General features: G+C 42.2%; 1 protein-coding gene across 1 annotated transcript in view; it reads right to left on the reverse strand.

The window, feature by feature from the left end:
- Positions 1–1,284: 1,284 nt before the first annotated feature.
- The window catches only part of EPDR1 (ependymin related 1), a 34,696-nt gene continuing 23,164 nt past the window's right edge, over positions 1,285–12,816 (reverse strand). The window contains exons 2-3 of the mRNA XM_029232880.1: positions 4,155–4,363; positions 1,285–3,023 (exon numbers count right to left, since the gene is read on the reverse strand). Coding sequence (XP_029088713.1) covers positions 2,830–3,023; positions 4,155–4,363 — 403 coding nt within the window. The 3' untranslated portion in view covers positions 1,285–2,829. The remainder of the gene's footprint in view (positions 3,024–4,154; positions 4,364–12,816) is intronic.

The following is a 12,816-nucleotide window of genomic DNA, read 5'->3' on the forward strand; positions in this document are numbered from 1 at the left end:
AGGCAGAAGGTAGAGAAGACCACGGGGCTTGCATGGATCCTGGCAGTTTGCCTTGGGAGGGGTGCAAGGAAGTTGCTCCGACATAGCATAAAGGATCAGCAACACATGAGCCAGGGGGTCCGCAAAGTGGGACCCAAGCCTGGTGCAGGCCCACGTCAGGAATGGCATCCCTGTCCGCAGATAAGTGAGGCATCAGATGCTCCTCTTCACTAATACAGACCAGTCCCTGCCCTATTCAAGAGCACTCTTAGTTTTTACTATGATGGCCACTAGCGAGTTTTACACAAGATTGGTGACTGAGAAAACCCCCTATAGTCAGAGGTAACCCAAGCTTCACTTCTCAGGCTCTTGTGGCCATTGGGAAAGAGAGAACAGTGCCAAGGACCGAGGCTGGAGAGGGAGTCAGGGTCTGATCAAAAGGGCCTTGGACACCAGGCTATAGAGCCTCAGCTTTACCTGTAGGCAGTGGAGAACCACAGGGGCAGGGCAACCATCAGGTGTGTACTGAGGTCCCACCAGACATAAAATCCTTCCGGAGGAAGACTTGGCTTAACTGCGAAGGGGTTTAACGACCAAAACGGGCAAACTGAAAAACGAAAGGCATCCACTTCACGTGTCCTGGATAGAATGAGTTCCCTTCCTTTCTGCTTTGAGTGGGGCTGTGGACTGGGGTGGGCAGATGCAAAGATCCGAGGCTAACTAAGAGGGGTGTGCAGTTTGGAATGGAGCGGGGCTATCTTTTGGGTGGAGAGAGAGAAAGTGGGGGAAGTGCTGTCACAAAGGCTTGATCAGGCTGGACCGCCTCGAAGGCAGCTGTGAAAGCTTCCCCAGGTGTCATTCCAGATTCCGGCCTTGACTGGGCTGCACGCTACTCTGTGACTCTGGGAACCCGCATGGGCACTGGAGACAACAGGGATTCAGGACTGGCTTATGAATGAATGAATGAACAAACGAACGAACGGAGGTTGGCTTCTAGAACAAGGACAAGGACAGAGTGTATAGAGATCTTGCAAAGGCCAGCAGTGCTAAGAGCCTGGACCTCGGTGATGGCTGCTGAGGGGATGGACAAGAGGCAGTAGCTTTACTCTGATGGGACTCGGGACACTGACTGCCTGTGAGGACTGAAGGAGAAAATATAGGTCAAGAATGACCCTGAGGCTTCTGACCCAGGCAACTGGACTTTAAGAGGAAGAGCAGGCTTTTGAGAAAGGAAAATGAATTTGGTGTAGATCACAGGAAGCACTTTATTCATTAGAGAAGCATTTTAACTCCCTTATAGCCAAGATAACCCATATTTATTACAAAAACAAATATATCAAAAAACACTCAGAAATGCAATTAAATTTGTTTATTGAAACAATATAGATAAACTGTGAGTAATACAGATTGTTTTCAGCGTAATATAAGCATCACACATTTCTCCTGGTAACAGGTGATGGATAGATGGCCAGATAAAACACAACAGTAGAAGGAATCTAGAATGATAAATTTTATTACTAGATATCTCCCTAGAGATCAGCAAACCCAATCCCATTTAACAGATGAGGAAGTAAGGACCAGAGAGGCTAGCATTCTCCACTCTACATATGTTTAGGGCACTGACCACGTGCCAGGCACTTGGTGCTGGGCATATAAAAGTAAACAGAACACGGTACCCGTACTCACGGTGCTCATAGCCAGGCTACTGAGTGAGAGCATCCAGGAAGCAGGAAATTTAGACACAGCCTAGTAAGCATTGTCAGACTAGCATGTTCAAACTGCGAGGTGTACCCAGTCCAGGCTTGGGAGCAGCCTCCAAAGGCCATGCATGAGCTGACCTGGGAAGGCTGAGCAGAAGTCAGATAGACAAAGAGGCTGTGAAACGCTGCCCCAGGGATGCAGAGGTGAGGGGAAGCATAATATGTCTAGTGAACCAAAGGAGTTCCAGTACAAGGGAATTCTTGCTCTGGATTTCAGAAACAATAGTCCCCTGACTCCCAGTTCAGTGCTATTGTTAGAATGCTACCTGTCTCTACAGGTCTCTTGACAAGTATGTGATGATTCAGCACATATATCAATACTCTTGCATAGAAAAAAAGGAAGCATATATGGCTCATGCTTACCCAGAAATAGACATTAAGATTTTCCAAACCCTCCTGTTTAAAATATATCTTTAGAGGAATCATTACTTTGTGTTACAGCCTTTCATTTCCTCCCCAAATGTTTACATCCATTGGGTCATGCCATAAAGCTCTTAAGGCCGGAAGGGATTTTAAGGCATCACACTGTCAGCAGCCAAGGGAGCACAGGGTGGGGGAAAAGGAGGTGCTGGAGGCATGCAGCAGTGGGCGCAGTCACTACCCTGGCGCAGGCAACAAGCGGGTCATTGTCTGTAGAGAGCTTGGGCATTAATACCAAAACTGACCAAAGTCGTTCCGCTCTTTTTATCACCATGTGCCAGCCATCTAGCAATTCCCAGTAAGGTCGATAACAACACATTCGTCCCTGCTGACCCTCCCCTCGCCCCGTGTATGCCACCGCACTTCCCATACACCTGCACACAGAAAGCGCAGCTCCCAGACAGGCTTCGGAAACATCTGAGGTCCCCGTGTTAGCCATCTCTTCATATATTATCACATACTCTCCATTCCATTCCTTTTTGTAAACCTAGCCCAAGTAGTCACAACCACACGTACAAAACAAAACAAAACACACATCGAAGTTTATCTTCCTAGAATTATGATATTTATCTCTAATGAAGAGTCTCATCTCTCAAGTCTCAAATCCGGTTCGAGCTGGGGCGGCTGGCATCTGATGTCTGATGCTGTCCCTTCCGTGTTCACACGCTTATCAGGAGCAGTCCTCGCTCATCCTCTCCGGCTGGGCTGTCTGGCATGTGCTTGGCGGGGTAAACACCGACGGGTCTTTAATGCCCAGCTGTATGTCGAAAAACCGTGTGGACAATAGCACACTGTAATTTTTGGTGAAGGTTTCCTGGACAGGATAACAATCCTTGAGTGTATAAATGCCAATCCAGGTTTCATCTATAGGAGGAAGGCAAGTTGAGTTTTTAATGTACAAGACAGGCAAAATGTGTGTATTTTTAATTATGCAAAATATACATAAAATAGACCATTTTAACCATTTTTAAGTACAGTTTGGTGGCACTAAGTACATTCACATTGTTATGAAAGCGCCACCACCACCCATCTCCAGAAATTTCCCATATCCTGCAGTTGAAACTGTCCATTAAACACTAACTCCCCATTCCTCCCTCCCCCCAGTCCCTGGAAACCACCATTCTACTTTCTGTCTCTATGATTTTGACTATTCTAGGTACCTCATATAAGTGAAATTATACAGTATTTATCCCTTAGTGACTGGCTTCTTTCACTTAGCATAATGTCCTCAAGGTTCATCCATGTTGTACTATGTGTCAGAATTTCCTTCCTTTTTAAGCTTCAGTGATTTTCCACTGTATGTATACACCAGCTTTGTGTACCCATTTGTCTGCTGATGGACACTTGGGCTGTTTGCACCTCTGACCTTGATGAATAATGCTGTTATGAACATGGATGTCCAAATATCTGTTTGAGTCCTTGCTTTCAGTTCTTTAGGGTATATGCCCTATATTGCTGGGTCATCCGGTAATTCTGTGCTTTGGAGGGAACCATCATACTGTTTTCCACAGCACAAAGGCCTGTGTTTTTGAAACAGTCTTGGGGGAGGTGTGTTGGCAGCATTGCAGAGAAGAGCTTCACATCTATGTATAAAAGCAGATATAATAATGGCAGTAGATCTGGCCGCTGCAACTTTAGTTAGTGTTTGGGGGAAAGGAAAAGGAGGCACCCAAATCTAATGTGTGACTTAGACAAACACCTTCCATGTCACAGACCTCCAGGGCATCATGAAACATCACAGCCAAGGCTAAGCCCATAATAGTCAAAGTGGCAGAAAGTTACAGGGGGCCTTAGAAGGCTGAGGTGTTTGTTCAAATGCCTTTAGATCCCAGTGCTACACAACTAGCAGAGTACATTTGGGGACTGCAAATGGAGTTAAACAATTTGATTAAGCTTCTAAATTTCCTTAACAACTACCTTCCTTAATGGACTTAAACATTATTTCCCATCCTGCTTCCTGAGATGCAATACTTGAATACTTTGTTGAACCCTTACACGATCTGGCTGACTTTCTGTCCGACCACTCCTGGACGGTGATCTGCTCTTGGGGTCCCCCAATGGAGTACTGGTCCTCAAAGGTGGAGTTCTGAGGGATGTCTAGAGGGTCCCAGGGGCCTGTCAGGGTGATCTTGGAGCACTGCTTGGTGGCTTGTTCAATCTGAAACATCACTCCATCCTTATAGAGCAAAATATATTCAAATAATCTGGAAGACAGATTGAAAGAGAACAGTTCAGGACTTTATGTTACAATCACCATGTCTTTTAGCAGCATAAAAGCCAAAGGCCTTTGATACAAGTTATTCTTAAAATAGAAAAAATAGAAAAAAATAGTTTTGCTGCTAGGCAATCATTTACTTACTTATAAACACTAGGCGCATGAACAACTTGACTATAAAATAATTAAAATTCAGGGGTCAAAACTGAATATTCATGAGACAGTTACCTATCATACCTATCAATTACCTATTACCTTATCAAGTACCTATTGTATGACAGACCCTGTGCTTGAGATACAAACATGAGGAAGGTGAGGCCCTGGGTTAGCAGCTGGTTTATGACCTTTTAGCCTCAGAGACACAGGAGGATTTGACTCTTGCCTTAGTTGTTGAGTCCTTGTGGCACTAAGTCAAGGGACCACAGGGGTATGCTGAGTGCAGGATGCCAAGAGCCTGCTGAGGACGCACCAGACTCCTGTGCCCCACTGTCTCAACTGTCATCATAGGAATGGGCTTTGGTGAGGTGCAGCTGTGCTGGGAATGGGCTGAGACAGGCAAGGACAAAAGCTGAGGGGACCCCAAGCGAATGGCTTCGCTGAACTGAATTTGTCTGCGTGTTCTCAGCCTCGTCCCTCATACCCAGTGCACACCCTACGTGCAGAGCAAGCCAGAAGTATTCCCAGTCTGTGCTCGAGCCCACAGACTGCCCGCCGTCACCTTGCACGCTGTGTGGTCACCAGCCCTGTGTCTTTCCTAAAGCTAAGCCATCTTGGTGTTGGGTGAAGCTCGGTGAGTTTCCATGCATTCAACTGTCAATCTAAAACTCAGGGCACTGCTATTGATCAAGTGGAGTGAGGTTGCAGCCCTGATTCAAAAGTGAAATTTGCAACACCTGAGGGCAGAAGAGCCCAGAGAAGTAGCTTTTCGTGAGCAAATAATAGCCAACAGACTGTCTGTGGTATGTAAGGCTCACCCCACTCCACAGCCCCCAACGAGGATGCCTGTTCTCCATCCCAAGTCAGGGTTTGAGATTTCTTCAGAAAAAATATTATAAATGATAACTGTCCATATGGTCAAAATAGTACCATTATTAGGATTATATTTCATTTTCTACGAGCTAGCATAAAAATATAAACATAACCTCATTTTATGTATTTAGAAATATCGACCCTGCTTATTCTAGAAAATGTTTGAAATGACTTACAAGGGTAAAACCCAAGCACAGACCTTGAGAAGTGGGAGTGAATGGAGAAAGAAAAGGAAGTGTTCACATTATGCACTACGGCTCAAACATGGAGCCAACCTCCTAGACTATACATGCAGGGTTCACATCAAAGTACAAGCCCTTTGGAGGAGTTTGGAGTTGGACTGTCACTGCTTCCTCACTCCCGGTTAAGTCCCTGGCGCATCAGAGTCTAAATATTCATGGAAGGAATATAGAAACATTAGCATCAACTATAGAGCATACTCCAGCCATAATATGGGATTCTTGGTCCATACACAGATCCTGCCCCACGATCCTCTCAGGGAGAGTGGCCGCCCACGAAGCCCCTATACCGTGTGCTGTCAGGCCTGGCTATCTTCATCCTCCCCATCTCCTTGTGCTTTCCCAAGTTCAAGGTGTTTAGGCTAGAGAGTCAGGCCTAGCTTTGGCTGATACTCCAGTTGCGTGCAGTGATTGTCCCCTGAAAGCTTTGCACCCATGTGCAGGAGAGGGGGGTTTCCTTCTTGAAACTCAGCCCCCGAATCCACAGAAGCACAAAAGTGGGAGCCTGGCGGCCATGTTTGTGTACATGACCTGGCCACCCTCCTCAGAGGGGGACATCTGACCCAGGGTGGGACAAACAGATGCTCCTGCTCGGACATGTGAACTGCCACTGAAGGTCTGCTAGTCAGTCTCTTAGTGTGGCTGGTCATGTCGTATGTAAACACAGGAGCCATGGGAGGCTAATTTCCAACAGGTGAACTGGATAAGAATAAAGAATGAAGCACAGAGAAGCAGCTGCAAGCTGGGATTCCAACAGCTGTTCATTTCCTGGATGCATTTCCTCTCTGAGGCCTGGTGCCTACAGATCCACCTGCAGAGTTATGATAATAAGTTTCCTTTGTTCTAATAACTTTCCTTTTTCTGCTTGGAACTTTTTGTATGACTCATAACCAGGACTCGTTTCTAATACAGTTGAGGACTCCACTGTTCCATCTAGAGCCCTGCAACAGCCGCCAGCACAGCTGTTCTGGGAGAGGCACCACACAGGCCACTGAAGAGCCAAGGGCCATGGATGCCTGGTCAGTCAACTGCCAGGGAAGGGGGCAGCAGGAAAGGAACTCTGCTAACTTCACTGTTTTCCCGAGGCCAGCTCTGTCCATATACAGAAGTAAAATGAAAATTCTAGACTTGAAACAATCACTACAAAATGTTAACATTGGTTAATCCTGGGGAGTCTGAACACAGGTGTTTGTTATGATGTTCTCTGTACTTTTCTAAGTTTTCAAAATATTTAATTTGAAAAAAAGAGGGCACAGTATGATACTGAGGTTATGTTGACAGTGCCTTAAGTAAAACAGAAAATATTAATTTAATGGGAAACAAAATAGAACTGTATAAGTCATTTTTTTCAAAATCCCATGTGGATATAAATGCTAGTACTGCTACACTGAAAGTTTTGGAAAAGAAGATTTTCATGGCTTGTATGTTTATATGAACATCTTCGTAGTCAAGATGTAGGTTCTCCATCACAACTAGGATAAAGGGCCTGGACCCCGATAGAGCCAGAAAGTCAGAATGTAGCAATCAGCCAGGGTGGAAATGAATCATCTGCCTGGGATGCTGTGCGGGTGATAACCCGTAGATCTGAAGCAGTGATGGACTTCAACAGAAACTGGATCCTGGGAGGTGAGATCAAAGCCTGGCTCTGAAGTGGAGGAAGCTGTGAGGGCAGGAGTCACCCCAGGGTGCAGTCAGGCAAGGTGAGGGGCAGGAATGGGTGTGAAGGACGAGGCAGGCGGGCCAGCACTGGGTCAACAACAGCCTGCAAACTTCGCCTCCTCGCTGGACAGACACCAAGCAAAGCATTGTTCCTGGAAGGGCCCTGCCGCTGGGTCTCAGGTTCTCCCCGCCCAGTCAAGAGATCAGCAGGCCAAGCTTTTCATGGCAACCCAAATGCAGAGGAGGTGCCCGGCGGGCCACTTGGCCTCTCACCTCGTGGGACAAAGGATTTTTGTGTCTTCTGACAAAATTCTCAGGCTGTGTGGACAATTTCTATTGTTTCCTGAAAAATCCATTTTCCTAAAAATTGAAACTAACTTAGAGAAGTAACAACTCTCTGCATACGTGTCTACTGATTTTTAAATTTTAATTGTGGTAAAATACACATCACATAAAATCTACCATCTTAACCATTTTTAAGTGTACAGTTCACATTGTTGTGCAACCAACCTCCACAACTCTTTTCACCTTGCAAAACGGAAACTCTGTACCCATTAAACAGCTCCACATTTCTCCCTCCCCCAGCTCCTGGCCACCAGCATTCTACTTTCTGTCTTTATGAACTTGACTACTCTAGGCACTTCGCATAAGTAGCATCATACAGTATTTCTCTTTTTGTGACGGGGCTATTTCACTTAGCATAATGTCCTCAAGCTTCATCCATAGTGTAGCATGTATCAGAATTTCCTTTGTAAGGCTAACTAATATTCCACTGAGTGTATATATCACATTTTGTTTATTCATTCATTCAAGGATGGACACTTGGGTTGTTTCCACCTTTTGGCTATTTTAAATAGTGCTGCTATGAACATAGGTGTGCAAATGTATTAATTTTTAGTGTACTATACACATTTTACAAAAATAAATAATGATTTATATATTTTCTAACCTGCATTTTAAATTCAACAATTTGTCCTTGGTAGTCTCCCAAGTATTTCCATAAAGTACAGATCAATGGAATCATTTTTCCCTAATTTATTATGAAAACTTTAAAAATGCAGAAGAGTTGAAGGTCTAATACAATGATCACCTTTGTATCTACCATTTAGATTCAACAATTGTTACATTTTGCCATATTTGCTTTATCTATTTCCTAAATATCTCTTACAAACAAGACTCTGTACTTCATGTCCCATCACATCAGAAGACAAGTGATGTCCCATTCCGCTATTAATGCTACCAACTTTCATCACCAAGCCACGTGGTTACTCTAGATGTCTCCATCATAAAGGCATTTCCTTTTGCAATTACCAAGTAATCGGTGGGTAATACTTTGTGATGCTGAGAATATCCTGTTACCCCATAACTGTCACCTAATCATTTTAGGTAAAACAATTTCTTGAATCAATTATTTCACTGGAGGTTGGTATGATGCTACCAATGGTACAGCAAATGGTACCTATCCATCTGTCTATCTAGTATCACTCTGCACTCGGGTTTTTATTTATTCAACATACGGCAAATAATTAGTCATTATTCCATTTGATGTTCAAATTATCCCAAGTTCAGTCAGTGGGACCTCCTTCCACCTGCTATTTGTGACTTATAACATGATTCCATTAGTCTTTGAGTGTGATTCCTGGGTTTCTGTGACACAAGTGTCCCAGGCTCATCTTAGACTTTCCTTGCACCATATCTAAAATCAGTCATTCCTCTAAGGAAACCTGGAACTTACTGGGAAACAACTTAGAAACCAACATCTGGGCCCTAGATGTGCTCATTGTCATTGCGATGTCATTGTTTTAAGGACCTTTCAGTGGTCAGAACTTCTTACGTTGAAAAAAAAACCAAAAACATGAATTCATACTGATATTTCCAATCTAAATTTGACATTATACGTTCTCCCCTATCATTTTTGTTTTTATGTTTACATATATTTTCTCTTCAAATAAAAGTCATGCTTCCCAAAAACATTAGCAAATTTACTTATTTGCTTTATCGTACAATAGCTTTGAAATAATACTGTTAAAAGTGTTATCAAAAAAAAAAGTGTTATCAAAAAATACAACTGCCCGGTGAAGTTTAAGATTTTATTGCAGTTCTTTTTGTCCTTAGAATACAACTCAATACTGCATTAAAAATTCACTTGGATTAACCCTGTTCCCTGGGTGGCTATGTTTCCAGATTGATATATCATTAGGTTCATTTGTTTGTTCTCAATTCGGGGACTTCACACTCTTCCCCTTTGATTTAATTATATTATTTAAATATGTAAAGTTTTTCATCTTTCAGAACTCAGAACAATATAAAAAAACACATTCAGGGAAGTCTCACTCAAAATTAGAAAAAAAATTTTAAAAACTTGTTCAGGAATTCCCTGGCTGTCCAGTGGTTAGGGCTCTGCACTTCCACTGCAGGGGGCACGGGTTCGATCCCTGCTTGTGGAGCTAAGATCCCACATGCCACGTGGCGCAGCCAAAAAATAAAAAAAAAATTTAAAAAGAGAAGTCTCACTCCCATCCCAATCCCTGCCCCATCCCTCATTTTCCCAATGGATAGCACCTTTCATTGGCTTCCATGTTATTTTCCTTCATTTCTTTTGACCAAACTAAGCAAACACATGTGTGCACTCTTATTTCTCTCTCTTCTTTCCAGAAAGGGTAGAATTCTGTATACACTTTTCTGCACCTTGCTTTTTCCTGTCTCTATTAATACATAGAGGTCATCATTATTCTTTTCTATGGCCATATAATAGTTTATTGTGTGTAAGTACCATTGGTTATTTAGTCAGTCTCCTGCTAATGAACATTGGCTTGTTTCCATTCTTATTATGTTGCCCAAAACAAAACACTGAATAACCTTGTGCTATTTTGGAGTTATATATTTAGGATAAGTTACTGATATGAAACTACTAGGGCAAAGGGTATTTTGTTAATATTATCAGATTTCTTTTCAAAGAGTTGTGCAGTTTTGCACTTCTATCAGTAATATATGAGAGCACCTGTTTCCTTTATAGTCTTGCCAACAGATCATGTTGTCAAACTTGGATTTGTGCCCATCTGATAAGTAAGAAATGTTATCTGTCAGGATTTTTTTAAAGAACGTTGTCCTTTTTTGGTAAGCATAATGAACATACAATGGACTGCATAAATCTAAAGTGTAGAGCTTGAGAAATTTTACAAAGTGAAGAATTAGGAAGCCCCCACCCAGATCCAGTTATGGCACACCAGAAGCCTTCCCCAGCCCCTCCCAGCCACTTCCCTTCCACAAGGGATAGTGCAGGTTTTTTTGTCTGTTTTTTTTTTTTACATCTTTCTTGGAGTATAATTGCTTTACAATGGTGTGTTAGTTTCTACTTAATAACAAAGTGAATCAGCTATACATATACATATATCCCCATAAATCCTCCCTCTTGCGTCTCCCTCCCACCCTCGCTATCCCAACCCTCTAGGTGCTCACAAAGCACCGGGCTGATCTCCCTGTGCTATGCGGCTGCTTCCCACTAGCTATCTATTTTACATTTGATAGTGTATATAAGTATATGCCACTCTCTCACGTCGTCCCAGCGTACCCTTCCCACTCCCCATGTCTTCAAGTCCATTCTCTACGTCTGCATCTTTATTCCTGTCCTGCCCCTAGGTTCATCAGAACCATTTTTTTTTAGATTCCATATATATGTGTTAGCATACGGTATTTGTTTTTCATATTCTAACTTACTTCACTCTGTACGACAGACTCTAGGTCCATCCACCTCATTACGAATAACTCAATTTCATTCTTTTTATGGCTGAGTAATATTCAATTGTATATATGTGCCACATCTTCTTTATTCATTCATCTGTCAATGGACACTTAGGTTGCTTCCATGTCCTGGCTATTGTAAATAGAGCTGCAATGAATATTGTGGTACATGACTCTTTTTGAATTATGGTTTTCTCAGGGTATATGACCAGTAGTGGGATTGCTGGGTGGGATGGTAGTTCTATTTTTATTTTTTTAAGGAACCTCCATACTGTTCTCCATAGTGGCTGTATCAATTTACATTCCCACCAACAGTGCAAGAGGGTTCCCTATTGTCCACACCCTCTCCAGCATTTATTGTTTGTAGAATTTTTGAGGACAGCCATTCTGACTGGTGTGAGGTGATACCTCATTGTAGTTTTGATTTGCATTTCTCTAATGATTAGTGATATTGAGCATTCTTTCATGTCTTTGTTGGCAATCTGTATATCTTCTTTGGAGAAATGTCTATTTAGGTCTTCTGCCCATTTTTGGATTGGGTTGTTTGTTTATTTGATATTGAGCTGCATGAGCTGCTTGTACATTTTGGAGATTAATCCTTTGTCAGTTGCTTCATTTGCAAATATTTTCTCCCGTTCTGAGGGTTATATTTTCATCTTGTTTATGGTTTCCTTTGCTGTTCAAAAGCTTTTAAGTTTCATTAGGTCCCATGTGTTTGTTTTTCTTTTTATTTCCATTTCTCTAGGAGGTGGGTCAAAAAAGATCTTGCTGTGATTTATGTCAAAGAGTGTTCTGCCTATGTTTTCCTCTACAAGTTTTATAGTGTCTGGCCTTACATTTAGGTCTTTAATCCATTTTGAGCTTATTTTTGTGTATGGTGTTAGGGAGTGTTCTAATTTCTTTCTTTTGCATGTAGCTGTCCAGTTTTCCCAGCACCACTTTTGAAGATGCTCTCTTTTCTCCATTGTATATACTTGACTCCTTTATCAAAAATAAGGTGACCATATGTGTCCGGGTTTATCTCTGGGCTTTCTATCCTGTTCCATTGATGTATATTTCTGTTTTTGTGCCAGCACCATACTGTCCTGATTACTGTAGCTTTGTAATATAGTCTGAAGTCCAGGAGCCTGATTCCTCCAGCTCCGTTTTTCTTTCTCAAGATTGCTTTGGCTATTCAGGGTCTTTTGTGTTTCCTTACAAATTGTGAAATTTCTTGTTATAGTTCTGTGAAAAATGCCACTGGTAGTTTGATAGGGATAGCATTGAATCTGTAGATTGCTTTGGGTAGTATAGTCATTTTCACAATGTTGATTCTTCCAATCCAAGAACATGGTATATCTCTCCATCTGTTTGTGTCATCTTTAATTTCTTTCATCAGTGGTTTATAGTTTTCTGCATACAGGTCTTTTGTCTCCTTAGTAGGTTTATTCCTAGGTATTTTATTCTTTTTTGTTGCAGTGGTAAATAGGAGTGTTTCCTTAATTTCTCTTTCAGATTTTTCATCATTAGTTTATAGGAATGCAAGAGATTTCTGTGCATTAATTTTGTATCCTGCTACTTTACCAAATTCATTGATTAGCTCTAGTAGTTCTCTGGTAGCATCTTTAGGATTCTCTATGTATAGTATCATGTCATCTGCAAACAGTGACAGCTTTACTTCTTCTTTTCCAATTTGGATTCCTTTTATTTCTTTTTCTTCTCTGATTGCTGTGGCTAAAACTTCCAAAACTATGTTGAATAATAGGGGTGAGAGTGGACAACCTGTCTTGTTCCT

The sequence above is a fragment of the Monodon monoceros genome, unplaced genomic scaffold (genome assembly GCF_005190385.1).
Source record: "Monodon monoceros isolate NGI ecotype Baffin Bay Population unplaced genomic scaffold, NGI_Narwhal_1 Super_Scaffold_2, whole genome shotgun sequence".
NCBI classification, from domain to species: domain Eukaryota; kingdom Metazoa; phylum Chordata; class Mammalia; order Artiodactyla; family Monodontidae; genus Monodon; species Monodon monoceros.